Source organism: Castor canadensis, chromosome 11 (assembly GCF_047511655.1).
Source record: "Castor canadensis chromosome 11, mCasCan1.hap1v2, whole genome shotgun sequence".
Lineage (NCBI taxonomy): Eukaryota > Metazoa > Chordata > Mammalia > Rodentia > Castoridae > Castor > Castor canadensis.
The window spans coordinates 131157837-131184867 of record NC_133396.1 but is presented as its reverse complement, the minus strand read 5'-3'; the positions used below and the strand labels follow the sequence as shown (position 1 = coordinate 131184867).

Below are 27031 nucleotides of genomic sequence, written 5' to 3'. Positions count from 1 at the left end.
TGGTCTTCTTTCTCAGGTAGAATTGGTCCTTATTCGGAAAGTATGCCCTTTCTTTTGTTTGGTACTACATGTTTTCTTTCATGGAGTAGTGACAATAGATGGTAACTTTTTAAAAGTAGTATCTTCAATTGGGGAAAAACATTAGCAGCAGTAGGAGCATATCTTTTTTAAGCTTAATGCCTGGTCTATAAAACACGTAACTGAGGGCTGGTGGAGTGGCTCAAGTGGTAAGAGTGCCTCCCTAGCAAGCATGAGGCCCTGAGTTCAAACTCCAGTGTCACCAAAAAAAGAAAAAAATACACAGTAGAAGAAACCACTGCACTGTAGCACCTTGGACAACAGAGAAGACATGGGAGAGAACTGCCCAAGGAAAGATCCTGAGGGATGAGAAGAAGTCTACAGCTGAGATCTAGAGAAGCAGGAAGAACCAGCAAGAGGGGCTTGAAAACTGGGTAAGGGGAAAAACACTTCTGGGCACTCTCTACATCCAATTACACTCAATTCCCAAGGAGCCGTGAGTTAAGAACTATCCCCCCAACCCTCTATTTCACTTGCTGCCTAAAGCAAGTGAGAGTTTCCAAGGGTGGTCAACAACGCTCAGTGCAGAAAAGAAGTTCAAAGTGAAGTGGCAGAAGATGGTTAGAAGGCCAACAGAAAGATCAGTGTGAGTACAGGGGTATGAAAAGAAGCCATCCTGCCAGCAGTTAGATGACCAGTGAGGGTATATTATAGCCCAACTGTATTATTTTTGTTCAAAAAATACTCCCTGTAAATGTTGACTCATAAAGCCATCTTATTTTTCTGCTATCCCACTTTTATTTATAAACAAGTTTGAGTCCAAAGTAAAAAACTACCCTGTTCTCCAACAATCTTCAACATTTTCAAGGCACTTACTGTTATACATTGAGCATTGTGCTGAGGCCTTCAATGCACCTCTGCCTCTGCCCTCGGGACCCAAATAGCTGCTCACACTTGATTCCTTGAAATCAAACGCACTCATCACTCAACAGCTAGAAGAAACACAGAGATAGAGCACCTGAGTCCTGAGGGTTCATACACTTTAGGGAAACTTTGGTTCCTTTTTTTCTTTGGCTAAAGACAACACTAACACATTCCCTGTGATGATTAATCTTCCTTGTCAACTTGATTAGATTGAGAAACACCAAAGGAAATTAGTAAAACACACTTCTGGGTGTGCCTGTGGGGAAGTTTCCAGAAAGGATTAACAAAGACGGAAGACCTGCCCGGAATGTAGGCTGCATCATCCCATAGCCTGGGGGCCCATATGGGGAATAACAGGGGGAAAAGGAGAAAGTTCTGGAGCACAGTCATTCTCTGTCTGCTCCCTGGCCACCATGATGTAAACTGCTCTGCCACACCATCCCTGCCATGACGGACTGAAACCATGAGCCAAGGTAAACCTCCCTTAAGTTGTTTATGTGAGGTCTTTTTTCACAGTAAAGTCGGGGGGGGGGGGGGGGGCGGGATGAGAGGTAAAGGGGTAAGGGAGAGTAGTAGAAGGGGCTGAACAGACCAAAGTAAAATACACTCACGGCATGGACACATTGAGAAACCCCTTTGAACATCGGCTTAGATATTAATGAAAGACAGGACTGTAAAATAGTTGGGGGGGGTACTTTGGGGAGGAGGGAGGGTGAATGAAGGAGATTAAGGTGAGAGTATATGGTGGATGGACTTCAGATATTTATACCAAATAGAACAAAGAAACCTCTTGCGATTGTTTTAAGTGGGGCAGGGAAGGGGTCGAGGGGAGAGAGATGGGGAGGGCGATCTAACCAATGTACAATATAAGCTTACATGGAATTGTCACAACGAATACCCCCTGTACAATGAACATATCCTAATAAAAAATTAATGGAAAAAAAAGAAAGAAAAGTCTCAGTAACACACTGCCTATCCGGGACTCTCTCCCACACCTCTCAGGAATGCTGTTGAAGCCATAAAGCTGGTTTAAGTGTCAATATCTGTGGAACACACTGTCAAAATTCCCCACAAATCTTACCAGTGCTTAAAGAATGTATGAATGTTTGAAAGCCAAATACCTATCCTTCCTTCCAATATTTAAAACTATCAATGAATTAGTAAAACAACACTTAACAATAATGACATTACTTTGAAAAGCAGCACACAGTATATTAAAAATTTGGTTACCCAACCAACATTCATTCATTCCACAGCAATTCAAGTGTCAATGTACCTGCACTGAGGGGACAATCAGTGCAGGTACATTGCAGGGCCACCCTCTGAGGGAGACACCTTGCTGTGAAAGCTCTGGCCCTGACAATAGCTCTGAGGGCCATTTATTTAAAAACAAATGAAACTTGTCAAGTGGAAAATTTTATTAGCAATTCACTTTCTTTGTTTTTAATTTATGAGACTTAAGGGAAATAAACATAATATTGCTATACAAATTTTACTAAATTAAAAAAAAAACCATCTCTTAAAGATTCTTGTTTCATTTACATTCTCATGTACTCACACTGTACAGTAATCATTTATAGAAATTCTGCTGAACAATAAAAATGAGTGAAAATGGCCTCACAAATTATTTCTGAGAATTGCTTTTATTGTGCTTCCTAATAATGTCCATAAGATTGGCTCCTGTAACCAGGTCGCTATGTGACTGTCTGTCTTTCTGCTGTTCCTTTCTCTTCTGCTCATGAAGGTAAGGAGAATTTAACAGCTGCGGAGGAAGAATGGACCCCGTGGGCTTGACTCTCTTTGCGATGTCCCAGAAGAGTCTTTTTGAGTTGTTGTTGATGAAGGTAATTGCTGTTCCACTTTGACCCAGTCTCCCCACTCTTCCAACCTGAAATGCCAAGCAAAGGAGGTTTTCAAAATGCTCACACAGAATCTTAATGTCTCCTGAAAGAAACTGAAGACTACTATTTAAAGATGTTTTACTCAGATTATCACTCGTTCAGAAATTCAAACCCCAATGCCACCAAGGGGGAAAAACATTCATAAGATAGGTACTTCTGATTTATTTAAATTTTTTTCTTTTGGTGCTGGATACTGAACACAGGGCTGTGAGCATGATAAGCAGGAGTTCTACCACTGAGCTAACGTCCCCGCCAGCAGTATTTTTTGAAATATTAGCAGTATTTTAATGTGTATCTCAAATTATTTGTGAAATCAATTTTGTGGGCTGCCAGAAGCATATTTTTTAATAAAACAGCCCAAATACAAAATTAAGATAGTGATCACATATGGCAAAAGTTAATTGATCTGTGAAACTTGTGTCTCAGTCCATCCTGTGTGTGTGTGAGCGGGGAGAGGGTGACAGAAATGTTTTTCACTGTGGGTGGCTTAAGGTAAAAAATTTTGAATGCCCTTGTATTAACAGCAAGAAGACCATTTGCATTAGTGTCCTTAAATGCATTGAAAGGTAGATTTAAACTAACTCATTTCTGTAGTTGTCATTTCAGTAAAATTAAATGGACACAAGTTGTTGTGTATAAGAAGACACAAATCTACTTTTCTCCAAACATACGGTGAAAATATACTGAGCAACTCCTCAGACGAGGGGAAAACACAAAATCACGGTCAACCTGCTCATTAATGAAGACGTAAAACTTAGTCTATATTCAGAAAGATTTATATTAGTCTATATTCAGAAAGAAATGATTCCTGCTAATATATAGGGCATTAACAGTGCAAAAGAAGAAACCCTAAAAAAGCTGAAAGGGGTGGCCTCTAGGGAACGAGACTGGGGAGAAGTGAGGGAAGTGAATATTGTTTCATTATCAGTTTTGCTGATCTGCTTAATGATATTACTGAATTGTTCCAATATAAACAAACATCAGTATAAGAAATGGCTGCAACGCACAAAATGGGAGAAATTATTTGCAAATTGTGTATTTGATAAGCGTATTCCAGAGTATATAAAAAACTTTTACAACTTCATGATAGACAGCCCAATTAAAAATTGGACACAGCAGGCTGGTATCTTGATGCATGCTTGTAATCCCAGTACTTGGGAGGCAGGAAGATGGAAAGGATCACTCGCTTTTTACATGGGCAAAAAGTCAGTGAGACACTATTTGAAAAATAAACTGAAAAGTAAACAAATTGGGTGCATGGCTCAAATGGTAGAGTGCTTGCCTGTCAAGCTTGAGGCCCTGAGTTCAATCCCCAGTACTGGAAGGGGTGGGGGAGCAGGAAGCACAGGATGTGAACATTCTCCAAAATCCTCCAAAGAAGACTTACAAACAGCCAGTGAGCACTCGAAATGGGGCTCCATCAACATCATTAGCCATTAAGGAAATGAAAATCAAAGCCACAATGAAATTCCATTTTCTCCTATTAGGTTATAACAGAAAAGACAGACAGTAACCAGGGTGCAAGGACATGGAGAATTTGGAACTCCTGTATACTGCTGGAGGGAACGTAAAAGAGTAACGTCCCTTTGGAAAGCAGCATGTTACACAGTCATCACATGACCCAGCAACTGCATTCCTAGGTACTCATCCAACGGAAATGAAAACACGTGTGCACACAAAAACCTGTACATGCATGTTCAAAGCAGTGTATTCAGAGTAGTCAAAATGTGAAACAACCCAAATGTCTAGCAGCTGATGAATGGATACACAACAGTGGTATTTCCACATAACTGGCAATTGAAAATGATATGTTAGTACATGCTAGGATATGGGTGAACGCTGAAAACATATGCTAACCGAAAGAAGCAAGTCACGTAAGAATGGCAAGATTCCACTTATATGGAAAGTCCAGAAGAGACCAGTCTATACAGGCAGGAAGCAGAGTGAGGAGTAGTCACCTAGGGAGGAGGGTGTGTGTGTATGTGATACAGAGCAATTGTAGAATGGGGAGTGACTACTGACGGAACAAGGTATTTTTTTATGGAAATGAAAATTTTCTAAAACTGACTGTAGTGATGGTTGTACAGCTGTATGAATATATTACAAAACAGTTAACTATCTGAATTCACTTTAATTGTGTGAACTGGACAGCATGTAAATTCTACCTATAGCATTTACATTGACATATAAAGTGATGGCCAGGCACAGTACTACACACTTGTAATCCCAGCTACTTGGGAAGATGAGGCAGGAAGATCACAAGTTCAGTGACAGCTCAGTAACTCAGCAAGACCCTGTCTCAAACTAAAAAGCGGTAGAGTGCTTGCCTAGCATGAGCAAAGCCCTGATTTAATCGCCAGTAATGTAAAACATTGACAACCCCAAAAAACCCGCCATCCAGTAATCTAGCTGATAGCCGATGTTAACAAATCCCAAATCACTTCTCAGAAGCTCTCCACCCCCCAAATTAAAATCAGACACATGAAAATTCCTATTATAAATTAAATACACATAGTCTCTGATTTAGCAGCTATATTAGGATTTTTGTTTTGGAAATGGGGTCTTGCTATGTTACTCAGGCTGGTGGGCTCAAGTGATCTTCTGCCTCAGCCTTCCTAGTAGCTGGGACTACAGGTGTGAGCCATCATGTCAGGTGGAATTTATTGTACAGTAATACTCACACAGGAGGTATAAAGAGGTAAGTATGTGGATGTGTACTGCAGCATTATTTAATTACAAAATACAGTTCACTGTCCATCAGTAAGATCTGTTAAATAAGCAACAGCACATTCACATGTGACAGTACTTTGCAGAGGCAGGACAACACAAGCCAGATGAAATGAAGTAAAAACGTTTAGAGAACCTGTAAAGAGCCTGGTCACAGAGTAAGCCCTCAATGCATGTCAACATTTATGAAATGGAACCCCTTAAGCATGCTGACAAGGAATGATTATCTAAGATATATTTAATAGGCAAGGCAAAGAACAGTTGGTACAATGTGGTCCAATTACATATGTGTGGTAGGTATGTGTACTTGAGTGGGTGTACATATGCATGTGTGTTTACATATATGCTAATGTGAATGTATACATATATTTTATATTTCTGCACTGTTAACTGTGTAACCACTCAAAAGGTAGAAAAGGAAGGGAAAAAAAAGACTGCTTTTCATTTTATATCTTTTGTTATTTGCATTATTTGTTATCATATGGATGGATATGTACTTTAATTATTCAAATAAGCAAACAAATCAAAACACCCAGATACAGAGGTTGAGAAACACATTTAAAGCCATCTGAGCAGAGGAGACTGATGTCAGCACAGTGTTACAGCATGGGACACAGTGAGTAACTGAGAGCCACAGGCTGGCTGTGGGATAGCATGGAAAGGGTTAAATAGTAATATTTAAGAAGCAAAGAAGCTTCTTAAATATCTTTAAATATCTTTACTATTTTAGAAAGATTTTCATCCAAAATTATTAAAAATGTGAGAGAAGATAAGTTCAGTTATTTGAACAATTAACTCCTGTGTGTTACTCAATCCCCGAGGCAAGGTAAATGAGGTGCTACCAAGAAGAAAAGAAGTTGTTGAATCTAAGTAAAAATGAAAGCAGCAATGTATACAGGCATCAGAAACGTTTCAGTGGGTGACTCAAGTAAATGTGGCCTTCAGGGGTGGCTCTAAGAACATGAGAGAAAGCCTTTACTCAGAGGCTGTAAGTGATGCCCAAGAAGGAAGACAGGCAGCAGTGAGGGAGATAACCCACTAAGAGAAGGCTCTGTTCTCAGAAGGGAAGGTATTGTTACCTTTGGCAGCAAAGGAAAGAAACGAAACTTGAAAAGGTGAAAGACTAGAACAAACAAGGATATGAGAGATGAAGACAAGATTCCTGAAAAAACAAATACCTAAAAGGATCGATTTTATTTTGGACAGATACAGCAACTTAAAATAATTGTTTTAAACAGAGCTTTCTTTTTTGATTACAAAAGCCATTAACACGATCACTGAGAGGACTGGAGGCATGGCTCAAGCAGTACAGTGCCTGCTTTGCAAGTGTGGAGCCCTGAGTTCAAACTCTAGTCCTGCCAAAAATACAAAAAACAAAACAAAAGAAAAAATATTGAAAAAATATGCAAAAATAAACCAAAAATTTGTATCTAATTTTTTTTAAACTAACATTTTAGATTACCTATTTCAGTTTTTTTTTTTAAACACATTTTAGGCCTACCTACCACTTTCAAAAACAAAATTTAGTTTATACACACGTATATTTTAAGAGCAAAAATAGAGAGCAAAAATAGCCGGGTGCCAGCGGCTCATGCCTGTAATCCTAGCTACTCAGGAGGCAGAGATCAGGAAGATCATATTCGAAGCCAGCCCGGGCAAGTAGTCTGCGAGACCCTTTCTCGAAAAAACCCATCACCAAAAAGGGCTGGTGTGGCCCCAAGTTCAAGTCCCAGTACCACACACACACACACAAAAAGAACAAAAATATATAAAGCTTTATATCCTTTTTTTTTTAAACTTAGCACCACACCAACAATATCTTACCGAGTAATACTCATAAACACACAGGTGGCCACAGGCTGAACATCTTTACCTGATGTACGTACTCATCCATGCTTGAGGGCATATCAAAATTCACAACCAGCTTCACACTGACCAAGTCCAGGCCTCGTCCCAGGACCCCAGTGCTCACCACAACCTCGTAGTCTCCTTCCAGTAAACCCTTTACAAAAAGCAACAAATTTCATTCTTCAGAACTTATTTCATATGCTTTTATGTAACTCTGCTATCTTTTCTTTTTTTCAGTGCTTATTTCAATACTTTTGTTACAATATCTTCTCAATAAACACAAGTCTTATTATACCTGAAAAATGTGTGTAGCCTAAATTCTCCCCAGCTCCCATGGTATTACACTATCAATTTACTCAGGCAAATCTTTTCCAAATAGGAACCACTGCTCTGCCTGGACCATACTGACCTGACTTCAGCAACAGGGGACTCTGAATTAGTAATACATTTAATACAGAACTCCTAGAGAACAAGCTTGTTGCCACAAAAACAAAGAAGCCTGCATAAGAGTAAAAATTAGCTTAATGCTTACTGTGTGCCCGGAACTCTCCTAGTATTTGGAAATAGGCCTGTTTTGCAAACCACCTGGTAATGTGGTATCTCTCAAAAGTGAGTCAAGACAGGTGTGCAAGAAAGAGAAGAATAGAGACTGTTGAGTGTCAAACCTTCAGTATACTTTTTCTTTCTATCTGGGACTTCTCTGAATGCATCGATGTGCTTTTTAGACCTGTGATTTTCTGAACGGCCTCACTCAACAAATCTGCTCCCAGTCTGCAGTCCACAAATACTAATACTGGAGGCTTGAAGAGTTTCCTATCCTGAAAAATAAAAAGTGCATTTAAAATTATTCATAGAACATATTTTACAATGGGAAGGTTTTCTGCAAGCATTAGTACAAGTTAGTTATTGAAAAGTTTGTAAGTATCGTTAATGAGGAAAAAAGCTTTATTCTGCTAAAAATGAATGTTTTCTCTAAAATCGGCACAAAACAGAAGCTCACCTACTGCCCTTCACATTTCCCATCACTAATATCACAAATGTTCCAGGCTTGGTGATGCATGTCTGTGATCCCAGCAATCATAAGGCTGAGGCAGGAAGACCTTGAGTTACAGACCAGCAAAGGCTCATAAGCAAAACCCACCTCAAACAACATACAACCCCCACCCTAACTATAACTGTGTCTATACAGCATGCTTTCACAAATAAAAATTCGATCCACGAAGAATTCTGACCCAGCTAAGGCAATTTATTATTAAGTCTCTATATCAAATTCCCCAAAAACTACAATTAAAAAGTCATTCTCTTCAGAGTGGTGAAGAATGCAAATACAGCCCAGAAGCCATGGTTGACTGCCTCATTACTCACATTTAATATTTCAAATAGCTTCTTCTTTTTGGCTGGGTCTTCCACCCACAGGACGATCTGCCGCACGCTGGAGCAGGGCAGATTCTTCTCTCCAGCGACGACTCTCACAGGGTTGTGCAGAAGCCGGTTTGCTAGTTGTTCTATGCTAGCTGGAATTGTGGCAGAAACCAAAATGGTCTGGCAATCACTAGAAACGTTCTCCAAAACATCAAGCACTTGCTGTTGGAAGCCCATCTTTAACATGGTGTCAGCCTAAAATTAAAGCATTTTAAAGTTAGTCTTCCTGACATAAAAACCCAGGGCCACCCAAGACAAGGGTGGTATGCTTAAGGATGTAAGAAATGTAAAACTCTCACAGGAAAACTAAATAATGTTAAAAGGCAAATATTCAACAGGGAAACTTTTACATAAAATTATAAACTGTGCAACTAAATATTTACAATGATACGGCTGTTATGGCATTAATAGTTGCAAAAACCGTATGTGTCCTAAATACTCTCAATAAATAAAGGACTTGGTAAATTATGGAAAATCCAAGCAACACTCTACTGCCATGTCAATGAGCAGAAAGCCCTTATTAGATATCGGGTGACTGCCAGGAGACTAAAGCAAAGCACGAAACACTGCACATACATGACACTATGTGTTACAAAATATTGCACAAATATAGAATGGAGAGACCAAATTGCTAGCCAGACTATGTGTTACAAAATATTGCACAAATATAGAATGGAGAGACCAAATTGCTAGCCAGACTTGGTGGCAATTTCACTTTTTTTTTTTTTTGTACTACTGGGGTTTGAACTCAGAGCCCTGTGTGCTACTATTTGAGCCACTCTGCCAATCTGGCAATTTCACTTTTTTTCCTTGCAAAATTTATTTTATTTATGCTATGTTTATAATAAAATTATTTTAAATAAAAATTTTAATGTTGGGGACTACTGTAGTCTGAATGTTGGTATTTCTCCCAAAAGCACTGAGTTAGGAGGACGCCACCCTCACCACGGGATTACTTCTCTCCTTCTTCTGCTGTGTAGGATTCAGCAAGAGGACACCATCTTCGAAGCAGAAAGCCCTCCTCAGACATGGAATCAGCTAGTGCCTTGACCTTGGACTTACCCTCCAGAAGCATGAGAAATAAATTTTTGTTATTTATAAATTATGCAGTTTGAAGTATTTTATTGATTTTTTTTGGTGGTACTGTGATTTGAACTCAGGGCCTCATGCTTGCTAGGCAGGCACTCTACCACTTGAGCCACTCCACCAGTATTGAAGTATTTTATTGAGACGGCAGGGGTTTTCACATCTGAAAATAATTCTGAATTTTTTAATAACAAATGAGCTGCTAAGCAAAAAGGAAAAATTTAAATTAGTGTTGCTTTTTAAAAAATTAAGCCTATCTTGATGCCTACAATTTGGTAATAATAAGATTTAACTTATTTCAAATTAAGGCACTGTGTTTTTCAAGTGCCCACCAATGTACTGCTGTTTGAAGTTTGAACAATTGTTTTAATATTATTCATTCTATGAAAATTTAAAAACAGGAACTAACCACGACAGGCTGGCTTTGATCATGGCTCCAGCTGTGCCCTTAAGCAATGATATTAGCTTTAAGCCTTCGGTTTTCCCCTCACAAGTGAGAAAGACAATACAGGTGGCATTTCCCTGTCCAAAATGCTTGGGACCAGCAGTGATTTAGATTTCAGATTTTGGAGTGGGGATTTTATAAAGAATATGTGCTCATACATAATGAGATGTCTTGAGGATGGGACCCAAGTCTAAACACAGAACTCATTTGTTTCACAAACACCTTGTACACCTAGCCATAAGATAATTTATACAATATTTTTAATAATTTTGTGCATGAAACAAAGTTTCACGGTGTGCTAGTTTCCACTTATGGTGTCATGCCAGTGCCCACAAAGTTTTGAATTTTGGACCATTTAGGTTTCAGATTTTTGGATCAGATATGTTCAACCTGCAATACCTACTTTACAGGGCTGCTATGAGGATCAGGGAACTAAAGTATACACAATACATAACACACTATGACAGAGCCTACAGCCCAAGTTTCAGTCAACAGTTGAATTGATTATGAGACACAGAAAACATCTGAGTGAGCACACACACACACACACACTCAGGTACACTGCAAAAATCCCCCACATTCCTCAATAATCCCACCAAGCCCCACACATCTCAGTAGATGCCTTGTTTCTCCTATGTTGGCCTTTGGAAATAAATTCCTCTGCCTCTCTTCTCCTGCAAGCCTTGTGGAGGTGGTCTAGCCTGCTGCCTCCTGTCCTCCCCGTTCTCACTCCAATTCACTGTTCTATAAACTGGTCCTCACCCTCACCTTGCTGACTTATCTTTCAGGTGGAAACCACTCCTCAAGAGCCACCTTGAGCCTCAAGTCTCCATCTCTCTTTACAATAATTTTTGAGAATAATAGAATGTGTTCACCATAGAAAACTTGGTAAATGCAACAATCCAGACATTAGCACCAACTCCCTTTAGATTTCTGAAACATGTCTAGAAATGCTCCTCCCCATCCTACACCACTAGCCTGGCTCAGAGTCTCCCTTACGTCCTGGTAACCGTTTTCCTGCTTTCAGGCTATTCATGTCCAGAAACCTGTCTGATTGTGACACATTCCTGCTTAAAATCCATTGCAGGTTCCCAAATGTGTACAGATTGAAGTTGGGACTCTTTAATCTCTTACAAACCATGTGCAGAAGATATGTAAAAAGAAATGTACTAACTACAGCTATTTTAAGTTGGGAGGAATATAGGCCCCACTCTCCCAGCTCCCAACTTATTTATTTATTTATTTATTTATTTATTTATTTATTTATTTTCTTAACATAAGAGATGAACACAACATAATCAAGAAAGACAATTACAAATGTTGCAATTTGGCTGTTACAAAATTGCAGTAGCAATGAAGCAGCCATCAGCAAAGTCCTGTGACTTGCATGGCTATTTCTACTGGGAAATACTGTCCCCAGATTAACTGCTAACAAAGCAGCGTGCAGAAAACCTAGTGGGAAAATTTTTTGTGGTCATGACCATAGCAAGTGAGAAACTGCATTCTAAAAGCCTTGGTAATGACTGTTCCAATTTATTTTTAATGTGCCTAGATTACTCTTAAAATACAGTTGTCATTTAAAATGCAGAATCGGCCATGATGAGCGTTTAAAAAAAACCCAGAAAATATGATAGAATACAAAATAACAGAATGGAAAAACCACACGTAGCAAGGTGATTATTGTGTGTGAAATGCTGTTTCACTCTTACGTTCAAAAACGCAATATTCATGCTGAGTCCCCATTTAAATTGTATTTTTCAAAGTCCCCATTTTAATTGTATGTGGGAAAACCTTACTTTCTACACCTCAGTTTTCTATTTATAAATCCATTTCCTACCTTAGAGAATGCTAGTAGATTAAAATGTGAAAAATACATACTTAAAAAAAATTCTTAAGAGCCAGGTTCAGGGCACTGTCTCTTGGGACCCTCCCACCCCCAATTCTGGGGGCTCTCCTCTCCCAATTTACTCTTTTCTATCTCAATAAACTCTCCTGCTTTACACTTGAGAAACAAGACAAACGACACCGGGCATCGGTGGCTCACACCTATACTCCTATCAACTCAGGAAGCAGAGATTAGGAGGATTGAGGTTCAAAGCCAGCCCAGGCAAACAGTTCTTGAGACCCTATCTCAAAAATACCCTTCACAAAAAAAGCTGGTGGAATGGCTCAAGGTGTAGGCCCTGAGTTCAACCCCCAGTACTGCAAAAAAAAAAAAAAAAAAGAGAGAGACAGAGAGAGGAGGATCTTGAATTCAAGGCCACCTTGGGTTACAAGACCCAAGGCTTCATAGTCTGACTCTTTCTCAAAAAAAAAAAACCAACGATAGAGTAATACAGGGTGTGAATTTGATCGAAATACATTATATGCACATATTAAGTATCACAATGAATCCTCTTTGTACAATTAATTCACACTAATAAAAATAAGTGAACCCATAAAAAAATTTTAGAGATAAGAGTTCTACATAAATATAAGGTATTTCAAGTCTCCATTTCTTACCACTTACAATTAAAACAAACCTACTCAGAAAATGCAACAGTAAGAGGTAAACGCAGAGTAAGATATAGAAAAAGAGGTAAATGTGAATGACCCCTAACTATAAACTGCTAAACTTTTCTGGAAAATGTTGTCTTTAGTCCTGCCTACATTTTGTCATCACTCATGATGTCATTAATGTCTGACAATCTGACTTGCATCTTTACTACCAAAACTTCACTGTTGAGGTCCCAGGGCTAAACATTCACTCACCCACCAAACCTTTACTAAGGGGCTGACTGCTTCAGAGTTCACGTTACCTGGTGCACACATGCGCCAGGCACCTTCCCAGTGCTGCCCTGGGAGGGAGGCACCACTGTGATCCTAGTTTTACAATGAGGAAACTGAGGCAGATTACCTAGTTATTAAGGGGTAAGGTGGGACACAGACGCGGGTAATTGGCTGTAGAATCTACATTGTAAACATGAAGCTGAAAGGCTGGGTGTCAGGTGGTCAAGACACATGAACAGACCCTACTTCCACAGAATTCATGGTCTCATAGGGAGACAGATGAGTCGGCAAAACTTTCAGTATTCATATATTTGAAATACTATATATTTACATTAGAGCCCATAACATAATTACCATCCTCCTTCACACACCTGCATTCTTCTCTCATGATTTTTCTCCTCCCCTTTTTTTTCAGACTCCTTTCTCTTCTGCTCAGTCTCCCTATGCTGGAGACCCCCATGTGCTGGGGCACAGGCCCGCTTCTGTTCCCCATCTCCACTCTCTCCCTAGGTAGGACCGACACATTCCACAGCTCTGAATACCAGCCATGTATGTATCAAAGATTCCCGGAATCTTACCTGATCATAATGTTAGTGGCAGAAACCAAGTGCCCATTTAGCAACCAGGATCTAACAGGCCCTTAAAATTTAACAGGTTCAAACTCTCCATGAAGCAGCATCATTCGAAACACTGTTCCATCTCCTCGCTCCATCATTCCACGTCTACTCCATTACCAGTTCTGCTGGCACCAATGTTAGTGGTAGACCAAGGCTGATCTCTTCGCTTCAGCTCACACCTAAGAGGCTGCTCCCATGCCTGACACTTCACTCCATGATCTGTTCTCCTCAAGGAACCATCACGCTTACAATAAAACCCAACTTCCAGCCATGGCCTCAAAGTTCTGCAAATGCTCAACCTTCTCCCCTTCTCTGACCTCATCTCCTACCACTCTCCCTCAGTCTCCTTACCAGCCACACCAGCCTTCTTTCTATCCCCAAACAACTCAGGCTCATTCTCCTGTTAATACCTGGGTCTTCCTGTGACTACCTCTTTCTCATTCAAAGAGTCCCCACCTACCTATCTAAGGCAACCCCTGATTGTTTCTGCCATATCACCTTAACTGGGTACATTTGTCACAGCTCTGTAGGGCAGAGAGCTCATCTGTATCACTTTCCACTATATCCCCAAAACCAACAATGTCTAGCACATCAAAAGCCCCGAAAATGTACTCTGTAAATAAATAACATTAATTTTAAGCACTGAAAAAGCACCGAATTTTATGTCACTCAGTGTGTCCCAAACCTCTCTGAAAGTGAGAATCACCTGGAATGAGTTTTTAAATATTCTTGGGCTCCAACTCAAGCCTAGAGAATCAGAACATCCAAGTGAGAGGTCTGATCTTGTTTATATTCACTGAACATGCCATGAATTTTTTTTTCTTTTTGTCACAATAGGGCAGGGTCTCACTAGATAGCCCAGGCTGGCCTCTACCTCATGATCCTCCTGCCCCAGCCTCCATTTCAGATCTGAACACACACCCGGGCCTCTAGGAGATTTTTTTTTCCTTTGGCAGTACTGGGGTTTGAACTCAGGACCTTCATCTTAAGCCACTCCACCAGCACTCATTTTTTTTTTTTTTTTGTGATGGGTTTTTTTGAGATAGGGTCTCGTGAATTATTTGCCCAAGGTTGGCTTCAAACCTCAATCCTCCTGATCTCTACCTCCTGAGTAGCTAGGATTACAGGTGTGAGCCACTGGTGTCTGGCCATAGGACAGTCTTATCTTTAGGCAACTTGGGCAGACACTGTACAGATCAGTGGGATACAATCAGGAACACAACAGAGAGAAATAATAAATACAAGAGAAATAATAAAGTCTGTGCACAGTTCACCATAGCATGGGAGAGAAGGCCCAAAGTCTCAGAAGGGGAATGGGGAATGGTTTCAGAGTCCCTTGCTCTGAAGCAGTAAGCAGGAAGGAGGAGCTGGATGATGGGGTGGGAGAGAATTTTAGGCCAAAGAGCAGGTCTGATAGGAGACACAGAAAGGTGACAGAGTAGAATTTTTAAATTCCAATGAATTATCTCAGTTTTTGTCTCTGACCACTCCCCCTACCTTGAAACCATGCCTTCTGTCTTTGACGGATGTCAATCATTCTTAGCTTCCCTCTGTCTCTCAGACTACTTCTGTTTACTGACTCAGTGTCCAAGTCCTTGCCAGGCCCTTAGCTCAATCTTTGTCTCTCTGCTTATTTCCCTCCAATCTTCCTCCCTCAGAGAAGCCTCTGTGTCAAATGGGCTCCAACACCCAAACTCAAACAGTAGCACCACGACCCAGCATTTATGCACTTACCCTTTCCTAAAATTAGACACAACTATTATTTATGGAGTCACATCTACGGCTGATTTCTTCTTCCTCCCTTGTATTCAGTCATCAGAAGACTCGCAAGTGGTGGCTTTACAGAATTAACCCTTGAGTCCCATTGCCTCCACCCTCTCCCTGACCCCTTCACCTCTTGTCTGGACTGCTGGCTTCTTGGTCTCACAGATTCTTTCTTCTTTAATTTCTCTTGTACTGAGCAGGATAACCTTCCCGAACCACCACTTTCAACATGTTACACCCGAACTCAGTAATTTGGAAAGCCTCATTGCCTCCCACATCAAACCCAAATTCTTCTCCTCCCTTGCAGGGCCCTCTATAATTTGACCCCACCCTAACTACCCAACTGTACTTCCTATTATTTCTCAGGAAGAATTCTTCAAGCTGGTTGGTCTCTTCCTGTACCTGCCACAGGATACTTGGACTTTCTGACTTTGCTTATGTTATGTTTGATATGCCCTCTGTTTTCTAAACCTTTTTAAATCTTTTGAGGTCAAGGTCAAATTCCATTACCTCTGACAAGCTATGTTTCACAGTGCTAATACGTCACTCTCTCATTTCTCCTTCTGAACTTGTCTTGTACAATCATATCATATACAATCTTACCATTTCACTAACAGCTTTTATCAATGGTTGTAAAACTATGACTCTCAGGACAAATTCCAATGAATAAAGTTTGTGTAAACATTGTCTTTTTTGGGGGCACTGGGAATAAAACACAGGGCCCTGTACATGCTAGGCAAGTGCTCTATCACTGAAGTACCATCCCAGTCATTAGTTTTTTGAGACAGGGTATTGCTACATAGCCAAAGCTGGCCTTGAACTCGTGATCCTCCTGCCTCAGCCTCCCAAGTGATCGGATAGGTGCGTGCCAACTATGGACCTGCAACCAGTCATTTTCATACTGTCTATGGTTGTGTGGAGACCATAATGACCTGCACGGCCTAAAAATTTTACTGATTCTTTACAGAAAGCATTTGCCACCCCTAGACTACATCACGCATTTGAGTACTTTTGCATCTCAGTCTAGAAGATCATGTTTGGTCTTTACTTCAAATGTATACGTCTTTTCTCTTCAGTAAGACTTTAGCACCTCGTAGGTTTGAATGGTATTCAAAACTTCTGTGTAATTCCATCCAGAGTTGGTCAGTCTGCACCTAAACAGCACTTCTGTGCTGACGTCAGCTTCAGTACATAACTGATAATGTTGTTTACCAGCTCATCTCCTCTCTAGAAGACACAGAAACCATATTCCTTAAGTGCTGAGGAGCCTGGACAGGGGCTGTATTAATTGGCACTCAATGTATGTTTGCTGAATGGGTACTTCTTGTGTACCTAACAGTGCACACAGCACTGATGTGCCCTCTGAAACCTTTTAACTAAGAAAATGACAATGCTGTACAGAGAAGGGAGGATGAATAAAACCTAACTTTAAATCCCATACAGGAATCATTTCTCAGCTGAGTTGGTAGTGTACACTTGTAATCCCAGTACTACCACTGAGCTGTACCTCCAGCCATTGGGAGACTGAAGCAGAAGGGTCCTGAGTTCCACACCAGGATGAGCAACATAGCCAGTTCCAGGCCAGCCTGGGCCACAGGGTGAGACCCTGTCTGAACAAACCAACAAACAAAAGAGTAATTTCTCAGGCTCTAAAGATGGGGCAAGGGTAAGAGCCAGGCCTTATCAAGAAAGGGAAGCTGAGCCGTGCGAGCACTAAGTCTCATAATAGCCAGAAGCAAAAAGTCAGCTCCATCAGAGGCCCTACCTTCACAGACCTGTAGGTGCTGAATGGTGTCTTTTCATGTTTCTTTAGGACTATGAGACATTCTTGCACTCTGTCTTTCTCCCAACCCAGGTCTCCCCAGTCACAATGTGTGCAGCCCAAGCACAGGGCCTGGGCTGAGGCGTGTATAGGGTACACAGCCTACGGTCAGCATCAAGAGGCCAGCTGCACTCTTTCTTCATCCTTACCACTGCTGTTCTAGAACAGTAAGCAGCCTGCCTCACATCTCACAGGTGGTGAAAATGTACAAACCTTGCTCTTGAGGATCCTGGCTCCATACTCCATCCTTCCACATACTCTGCTATGTAGTGGGACCCTCAGGGCATGCTGGGGTGCTATCACTGGTCAGCTCCTGGCACCCCACACTTCCATCACTGCTGGGGAACACCAAGACTACGGTCACTGCTGGTGGGACATGTGCCCTGCCGGCAGGAATGGCACATGGCCAGTGTGGACTGACATGTAGGTTTTAAGTTCTCAGGCTTGTCAGTGTGATGGAATATAATCTAATAATTATAATAATATAATATATATAATAATGCACTAAATTTATCTTATTGCATAAGCCAAAAGTATAAAATCCTTGTATGGTAATATTAACAAAGAAAATCCCAACCACAGATGCCTATGTCCACATAGAAAAAAAAAAACAAGGCCATCCAACCAAGCATTATTAGTTACTTCCATAATTCCCACTAAAAAACTATTTGTCACAGATTCCTTTATTTTGGAAGACAAACCATCAAAAATGTTTTAAAAACTTCCACTGAGAATATGGTACCTAATGAATGTGTGCTTTCTATCATTAGGAAGATACCTGGCTTCATTTTAGTGAACTGTGCCTTAGTCTAGCTGTAGTGTGCACAGGAAACAGCTTAGGAGACGCCTCTGTAATTTTATTAAAGCCCGTGAATTTTTTTCCTTTAGTGCAGAAAATGCCCAGAATATACAATGAAATTTATATAACTATAATATACTTTTCATAAATTACATAAAATTACATGACTAAATGGTTTTTAAGCATCACTTACTTCATCAACTACCACAATCTTTATACCACAGAGTGCCACAGAGTTCTGTTTTATTATATCCAGAAGTCGCCCAGGAGTTGCTATGATAACCTGAATAAAAAAGAAAAAGCAAATTTACAAATTAGAAAATATTCATTCATTCATTCATTCTATTTTTAGTGAGTGTCAAGCATATGCCAAACACTGAGTCAAGTGCTCAAAATTCAATGATGAGTAAGTCAGGCACAGTTTCTCAACAAACCTGTAACATAAAGGAAGAAACAAGTGCGAATGCAATACGGTACATACTCAATGGAGGGTTCTGTGCAGTCCTTCCTGGAACATAAGCCCAAACCTAAAGGATCAGTGGGAGTGAGCGAGGTGAGGATTCCTGAGGCCAGTGAGGCTTACAGGTGGAAGGGAGGCAGGTAATGGCCTGGGTGAGGCTTGAGGATTAACAGGGACCAGGAAGGGCCTCACAGGCACTTTGACAGCTATTTGGCTCTCTGAACAAGTACAAATTCCTTCACCTCTGTAGGCCTATTATTTCATTTTGAAATTAAGAGACCGGCACAGTGGTTTTTAAGACTACTCAAGATTCTTAAGAGTTTTAAAATATACTATACTAAGTGAAGTAGTGGCTAAAAATAGGGCCTCTCTGGTCAAAAAAGCTTCAGTAGCAATCCTGGCTCTAGTGTTAATACTGGGCTATCTGTTCTCTCATCCATAAAGTGGAAATGTCAATAATTATGGCAAGGATTAAATGAGAAAGTGCCTGCTAATAGATGAAGAGTTACGACTGATCTAGTAAATTCAATTGCATTTCACTTGTCAAATACACACAGACAGGCTGGTGAAATCACTGAGCGTGACATCTCAGGGTTATAGGATCTGTAGCTTCAGAACGGTAGCGTTCCTCACAAACTTTCAACTCAATTTTAATTTTTTATTCTCAGTTGAGTTTATTCCTTCCTTTCCTTCCCCCACTTGGTTAGAAAGTTAGAAACTCTTTTTTATTCTTGAAAAGCTTTCCCTTTCATTGTAACAAATATGTACCATTTTGCTTTGCATTGGTTATTTGTGAGATGGGATCTCACTTTATGCCCAGCATGGACTGCAATCCTTCTATCTGTGCTTCCCCACAGCTGGGACGACAGGTGCACCACTGCGCCCAGCCATTACCACAGCCAGCCACTGGTTGAGATGGGGTCTCGAAAACTTTCTGCCCATGCTGGCCTTGAACCATGATCCTCCTGATCTCTATATCCCAAATAGCTAGGATTACAGATTTGAGCCACTACACCTGGCTTGTTTTGTTCTTTGAGACAGACTCTTGCGATGGAGCACAGGCTGGCCTGGAACTCCCAATATAGCCAAGGATGATCTCGAACGCTCTATCCTTGCCTCTGCCTCCTGAGTGCTAGTAACAAACATATATAATTTAATAAAGTGTAAAGTTAATTAAAACTTCCTTTTTCTTGGACAGTCAAGGACAAATGCTTTAACACCAATCACATTTGCCCTGCACTTACATGCTACTGTTGGCCACTACGCATTTTCCATCTGTTATTATTACTGTTTTTATTCAGTCAATGTTTATTTGCATTTACCCACATCTTGCTGTCTTCTCTGGACACCAATTTTTCTTCCATATCATACCTCCCCTTTTGGAATCCTCTTCTTTATCCATAGAATATCTTAGCTTCAAAGCTCCTTTAGATGATGTATTGGTACATTTCCCAGTATTGGTAATCTGAAAAGCTCTTTATTTTGCCCTTGCTCTTGAAAAATGTCTCAGTTATTTTTTTCTTAGAGGGTGCTGGTGGGGAAGCAGGGCTGGAGCAAGGAGTGAGCACGGCGGCAGAGGAGGGACCTGCAGATAGGCAGCCTGCATAGTGGCTGGAGCCTGAAGGGGTGAGGAGCCTAGTGATGGAGCATGGCTGCAGGGGAAGGGACACTGCTGACACTTAAGAGACTAGACACATGTAAGAGGATTGGTCAAATCAATACATACATAAAGGAAAGTAGGTAGCAGGTTTCCCCCTGTTAGTTACAAGTATGGTTAACAAAAGACTTGAACTCCTGCTGTGCTGAATTAGAACTGAATTAGCTCTACCCAATGACAGGTTCTAGAAGGGTGACAGCCCAAAAGCAATGAGCACATACAGAGCCCACATTCAGAAACCAAGGGCTCCTTAGAGAAAGGCACGATTCCAGGGCTGGACTAGAGACAGAACAAGGCCAGAATGGAGCATCCTCTTTTAGACAGAAGTACTCAGAGTGCTCATGATCAAAGGACAAAGCACCAACTTGAAGGCACTTCTACTGGTCAAATCAGAGACAACCTGGGCACCAAAACAAATAATGGGAATAGCAGACTATAGACCTTCAAATAAAATAGAAAAATACGATAGGTAAAGAAGCAAAATATTTACTAAATATAAAGCTAGGTGGCTCATGCCTGTCTGTAATCCTATTTGGGAGACTGAGATAGGGAAGACTGTGGTTCCAGGCAAGCCCAGGCAAAAAAGTTTCTGAGACCTCATCTCAACAAAAAAAAGCTGGGCATGGTAGCATGTGCCTATCACCCCAGCAATGGAAGAAAGCATAAAATTGGAGGATTATAGTCTAGGCCAGCCTGGGCAAAAGCAAAACCCTATCTCCAAAATAATCAGAGCAAAAAGGGTTGGACGTATGGCTCAAGTGGCAGTGTCTGCCCAGCAAACACGAAGCCCCAAGTTCACCACCAAAACCAAAATTGACCAGGAAACAGACAAATTGAAATCTGTCACCTAAACAGATGCAATGAAAAGAACAAAGCATCATATCAAAGCCTGATATTGCTGGCAAAGATACAGAATTTGAATCTCTTCCACTAGGGATGTGCTTCAAAGGTGGCTTGCACATCTTAAAAGTGTTAAGATCATGAAAAAAGTGGAAAGACCAAGGTACCATTCCACACTGAAGAAGATGAGAGAGAGTCATGGCAACTAAATGCAACATGCAATTCTGAGGTGGATTCTTCAGCTAGGGGGAAAAAAAAAAGGTGAGACAGTGGTAAAACTCTGAATCGGTCTGAGGTGTACATGATATCAGTGTTAATTCCCAATGTATTAAAACTAATAATGTCCTTGTCATACTCTATAAAGCACATGGGGGTGATAGGACATCAAGCCAACAACTTACTTCCACGGAGCTTAAGAGAAGAAAAAAAAATGTTCTTTATACTGTATTGGTCACCTTTCTTTAAGTTTGAGACTTTTTTTTTGTTTTTAGGAAAAGTGTGTGAAAACACTGTAACCATCATCTGAGTTACTAAATGTTGCAAACTAGACCCCACCACTGCATTAATTTATCTCTTAAAAATGGGAATGCAAAGTTAGTTGTTTAAAAACTACTAGAATTCTGTGGGCTGAGGATGAAGCTCAGTGGAAGCTCAGTGGTAGCCTAGCAAAAAACCACCTTTACCTGTTTTATATATTGGAGGCCCACATTAAAAGTCTCTGATCCAGTATCTTCTTATCAACCTGTAGTTTTGTTTTGTTTTGTTTTTTTCTGGTGCTGAGGCTCGAACCTGGGGCCTCACACATGTGAGGTAAGCTTTACCACTGAGTTCCATCCCTAGCCTATCAACCTGTAATTTCTTAAAATTATATTTTACATGTCTTCAATCTGTCACATACATCTCGTTTGGCCTCCAACATTCCTATAAAAAAGGCTGATAACTGCTGTCCCTCCCCAGGAGTGACCCATCAACTCCCTGGTGTCTCAGCTCTTCCCCTGGGACTTCATAAGTAGGGAGCAGAGTAAGATAAAGTAAAATTTCAATTTTGACAAGTATTATTAGCAACCAATCCTTAGATATATCCCAGCTTTCTAAAATTCAACTTCTCAACTATGAAAGACAGGCTATGCCAAACCCCCTTCCAAAGCAAAGGCAATGACACCCTTGAGAACATCCAACCGTGTGTAGCACACAACAGACACTCACTATTTTGTGCTCCTTTTCTTTCCTGTATAAAATGAACTTAAAAAAATGAAGACTTACTAGGCAAGAATTTAAAAGCTATTTAAAATTGCACATAAATGCCAAAGGAGTAAAGGCCCACTAGCTCCTTTACTGCTTGCAACACTTTTCAAAGATGTCCAGTCAGATGTGAGCTTACCTTGACATGCTGTCGCAAGCGGTAGAGCTGTGGGGGGAGGGGGAGGCCCCCCACAAGGAGCACGGTTTTCATTCGTGGCAGACCGCTCATCAGTTCCTTAGCTTGTCTCTCTATCTGAATGGCTAACTCTCTTGTTGGCGTGAGAATAAGTGCAGAAGGAGTTTTACTCTGCAAAGACATGAAAAACAAGGCAGAAACACCAACAATTCATTTCTGCTGACATGGACTAACTCTTCTCAGTTGAGTTCAGGAACATTTCTCCTTTCAAGAATTCTAGAAAGGAGCCCTCTTGCCTTTTTGCTCACTGCATGCAAATTTTTCCTCCAAAAACCATCTTTAAGTCGATCCCATTTTCTACATAACACAGATATGCAATAAAATATCAAAATTGGGCCAGGTAGAGGTGTCCATCTTACCCAAGGTGGGAAAACTGAAGGTTTCCTCGTAGTTGGACCCTCCAATCTCTAGTAACCCTCTTCTGAAGAGAAAAACCCAACAGTCACCATGAAGATCTGGTCAACGCTTGGTATTCTCCTCATTCTCCCCTCAGCTCATTTATAGACTCGCTTTTTCTTTGTCTAAAGAATTTTTTTTTTTGAGGTACTGGTGTTCAAACTCAGAGCCTCACACTTGGTAGGCAGATACTCTACTACTTGAACCAGTCTCCTAGCTCTTTTTGTGTTGGGTATTTTTGGAGACAGTTTCTTGAACTTTGATCCTCCTGATCTCTGCCTTCTAAGTAGCTAGGATTACAGGCATGAGCCACTGATGCTGGCTAAGAACTTACTTTTATATGAGAGAGAGAGAGAGAGAGAGAGTGAGTGTGTGTGTTTGTGTTTTTGTGTGTGTTTGTGTAGGGGAAGGGTTTCCATATAGCTCTATTTTGGTACTCCAGTGAGTGTGACCTATGTTTTGAACATCTACTACTTTCACTTTTTTCCCCACATTATCTTTTTTTTTTTGATAGGGTCTTGCTATGTCACAAAGGTGGCCAAGAAGTCATGATAGTTCTGCCTCAGCCTAAGTGCTGGGATTACAGCCATGCACCATCACACCTGGCTCTTCTACTACTCTTTAATTTTCTGTTGTTTTTTTTCTTCCGTCTTCATCTCTCCTCTCTTTACCCACATTTTACACTCCTTTCTCACCTTGCCATAGTTCATAGCTCAAAAGCTCTCCAGTACAAGTTAAAAGCATCCCCCAAACCAAAAGTAAGAAATACAAAATGCTCTTAAAAATCACAAAACATTTTTGTGAGCACCAGCATGACGTTTGAAAGTTTCACATCATGGAATACATCATATTTTGGATTTTTGGATCAGGGATGCTCAACTGGTAAAGTCTATGCAAATGTTCCAAAATCAGAAAAACTCCAAAATTTTCAACGCTTTTGAGCCCAAGGATTTCAGTTAAGGGACAGTCAACCTGCTCTTGGTAAACAATTTCTCGAAACGATTGTTAAATGAATTGTGTGAAGGTACTGTATACACTATGAGCTAATAAGGTCAGGTGTTATTATTTAAAGATGAACTATGAATCACATTTGAGGGTATATTTTGAAATCCTAAAGAAGAGTTACGACTTTGATATAAAGCAGTCAGTCTCTTCAAAATACAAAATCCAAGGAAGCTTAATTGACATATAAATTGCAGCTCATCTGGTCAGCAGGATTTCCCCCAGATCAAAAGCTTCATCTTTTAATAGAAAATCTGTTAAAAATAAAACGTTCTGTAAGGAAAATAATTGTTAGAACTTCAATCAAGAGGTCATTAGTTCAACCTCATAAAAGAAAAATTCTCTAAAATTATGTTTTGGCCAGGCGCCAGTGGTTCACGCTTGGAATCCTGGCTACTTGGGAGGCTGAGATCAGGAGGATCAGTATTCGAGGCCAATCCCAGCAAAAGTTTGAGACACTCCCTGCCCCGCCCCACGAAAAGAACCAGAGTGAATGTGTTACTTTGGAAGCACTAAGGCCTGAGTTCAAACCCAAGCCCTACCCCCAACAAAATAATAAAAATAAAATTATGTTTTGCCTACAAACTACCAGAAAGAAGCAGAATCACTATGAGGTTCAGTTGACTTAAGGTACAAATATTTGGTTTCAGCTTGCAAATTTAATACAGTGAAGGATGAAACTTGGTAAATAGCCCATCTGCTTGTGAGCTTATAAATTACCTCAAATAAAGCTCGGATGATAACAGGGAGAAGGAAAGCAGCTGTTTTTCCTGAGCCAGTGTCTGCACTGGCCAGAATGTCTCTTCCCAGAAGTCCCAAGGGGATCATCTGCATTTGGATGGGGGTTGGCACCTCATAGCCTGATGTCTTCATGTTGTGATTTAAAGCCTCAGGGAAACCACAATGTTCAAAGTCAATAATGGGTCTGGTGACTTCTTGCCCTTGAACTGAAATTCCTAGCTGCTGTTTAAGGTTTTCAATCTGGTCTTCCCGAAGGCTGGATATAAAGGGGTGTTCTCTGTATACATAAAAAGCACCAAGTGGAGGCTCTGGTTGAGAACCAGCGTCCTGTGGATTGCTGAGTTTTAATTTCTCTTCCTTTTCTTTAACCTGTACAAGATGTCGCGCTTTGCACTCCAAGCTGCACACATCTTCATCTGTCTTGTCACAGATGTACTCTCCATATCGACCACAGACAACACACACAGGCTCCCCGGGCTCTGCCCAGCGCTGCGTTTTGGCAAATGATTTCACAGGCTCTTCAAAAGGATGGCTGTCCTTTGTATCCTGCTCAGAAACCTTGGCCAACTGGCCAGCAGAACTGGGGAAGGAGTCCGATTCACTGCTAGGCAGGTCTGGGGCTGTGGCTTCTTCTGTGCTTACAGCACGGACTGGATCATCTCTGCCTTTGTCCACTTGAAGGTCTTCTGCGTCTGCCTTAATTTTCTTAGTTAGGCAACTTTTGACATCATCATTAGAATTCCTCTTAATTTTCAGAGATCGTGGAACAAACATCCTTCAATATTCTGTTGAGGAAATCACAGAATGAGATATATTTTACCCTCAATTAAGTTCACACATAACCCTGTATGGTTGTGTCCTACTGTTTTACCTCAAAGAAACAGGGAAGACATCATGATGCTACTTGAACCAAGCTTTTCTCCCTTTTCTTGGTTTCCGCTGATGAAAAAATTATGTCCTTCCTCTCACACACTGGAGTAGGGAGCACACCGCTTAACACAGCCCTGCGGTTTACTGATCACTTGCACTTTCAAGGATCAAGTATTACAGAAATCCAAGAGTAAATCTTTCTAGTACATTTTCACAGAAGAAAACGGGAGGGGGTCCATCACAACTAAGACTTTAAAATCGAAACAATGTTATAATGCTCATTGTAAGTAATGCTGAGTGCTTCTTTTGTTCAGTGTTTACTGCTTTAATCTTTACAAAACCCATATAAAGTGGGTTGGTAGCACCTTACATGTACATAATACACACACAAATGTTTTCTTTTACAGACCACATTATGTATGTTACATAGTATAATAAAACACATATCTGTGCATATATCTGTATCTACCTATAGGTCTGGGGGTACAGCTTGGTGACAGAGCACTTGCCTAGCATGTGAGGCCCTGGGTTCCATTCTCAGCATCACAATAAAAAAATTAATTTAAAAAGTTAACTGCCAGGTCTAGCTCCAAATAAAACTGGTTTTGCACATGTAGAAACTCTGCCAGGCCTGTGGGGTATTTCAGGTGGTAAGAGCGCCTGTCTTGCAAGCATGAACGGAAGCTCAAACCCCAGTACCGACAGAAGAAACTCGCCTAGAGTTCTTGATTTTTAAGTGTGCTTGCCCTCTGGCTCCAAAGCACAATTTCTGCTTTTTAACAAAAATCCTAGTGACTGGAGAACACTTTTAACCTAATTTGGAGGCTTCCAAATATACTTAAAAAAACCTGAAACTCCGCTTTCCAGAACAATTCCTGCACAAACTCATCTGAGGGGCTGGGGTTGCTTCGCAAGTCCGGGGACGTGCGGGTGGGGTCTGCTCCACGCGAGAGGCGCTGGCAGCTTCAAGTCCCCAAAGCCGCGACACGACACCAGCCGGGCAGGGCGGGGGCCCCTCTCCCGCGGCCGCGCGCGTTCCACCCCAGGGCGCGTGCACGTCAGGGCGCTGCTAGGGGACGGGCGGGAGGGGCGCCGGGTTCCCGCCGGGGGCGGGAAGGAGGAGGAGGGTACCGGAGGGAAGGTGGTCCTGTGACCACCTTGCTGCCGCGGCTTCGCGCCCCGATCCCTGAGGAGGGGAAGCGGGACGGAGAGAGGCCCGCGCACGCTCACCCGCACGGGCCTGGGCCGCTTCCGCTCCCGCTCCAGGCCGCTCCCCGTGTAGGCGCTGGGCCCGGCTTCCTGCCGACAAGCCCGGACCCGTCCCGCTGGAGCGCGGCCTGGGCGGGCCGGGGAAAGTGGAGCGGAGCCAGAGTCCACTTCTCCGCGTTTTGGGAGGGGCCGGCGCCTCCGCGCGGCGGGGGCGGGGCGAGGCGGGAGGCGGAGCTAGGTAGGACTTGTGGGCGGGACTTCGCGCTTCCCCCGCCC

General features: G+C 41.4%; 1 protein-coding gene and 1 non-coding gene across 5 annotated transcripts; both read right to left on the bottom strand.

Moving 5' to 3' along the window:
• Window positions 1-1490: 1490 nt before the first annotated feature.
• Window positions 1491-26926, bottom strand: Ddx59 (DEAD-box helicase 59). Of its 4 annotated transcripts, none has more exons than XM_074048684.1 (8): window positions 26678-26914; window positions 24656-25461; window positions 22481-22648; window positions 18336-18425; window positions 8784-9035; window positions 8084-8236; window positions 7444-7572; window positions 1491-2830 (listed from the first exon to the last, which is right to left on the bottom strand). In XM_074048684.1, exons 2-8 carry the CDS (start codon window positions 25448-25450, stop codon window positions 2567-2569), a joined length of 1851 nt encoding a protein of 616 aa, XP_073904785.1. In that variant the 5' UTR covers window positions 25451-25461; window positions 26678-26914; the 3' UTR covers window positions 1491-2566. The 4 variants fall into 4 exon arrangements, with proteins under 4 accessions (XP_073904785.1, XP_020028143.1, XP_020028136.1 ...); XM_020172554.2 differs by lacking the exon at window positions 26678-26914 and adding an exon at window positions 25548-26585; XM_020172547.2 differs by having other exon boundaries at window positions 1492-2830; window positions 26777-26925.
• On the bottom strand, window positions 11780-11897 carry LOC141414463 (small nucleolar RNA SNORA32). The gene has a single exon (XR_012439491.1). It is a non-coding gene; the product is annotated as a small nucleolar RNA SNORA32 (small nucleolar RNA).
• Window positions 26927-27031: the final 105 nt, after the last annotated feature.

What these genes read in the sequence shown, in the direction of transcription:
- Ddx59 (XM_020172547.2), bottom strand. Translation starts at nt 25,450, where the DNA reads ATGTTTGTTCCACGATCTCTGAAAATTAAGAGGAATTCTAATGATGAT. An exon ending in GCTTGCGACAGCATGTCAAG is followed by an intron (nt 18,426 to 22,480) that starts GTAAGCTCACAT and finishes TTTTTTATTCAG; the next exon opens with GTTATCATAGCAACTCCTGG. An exon ending in AGCTATTTGAAATATTAAAT is followed by an intron (nt 8,237 to 8,783) that starts GTGAGTAATGAG and finishes TTTATTTTTCAG; the next exon opens with GATAGGAAACTCTTCAAGCC.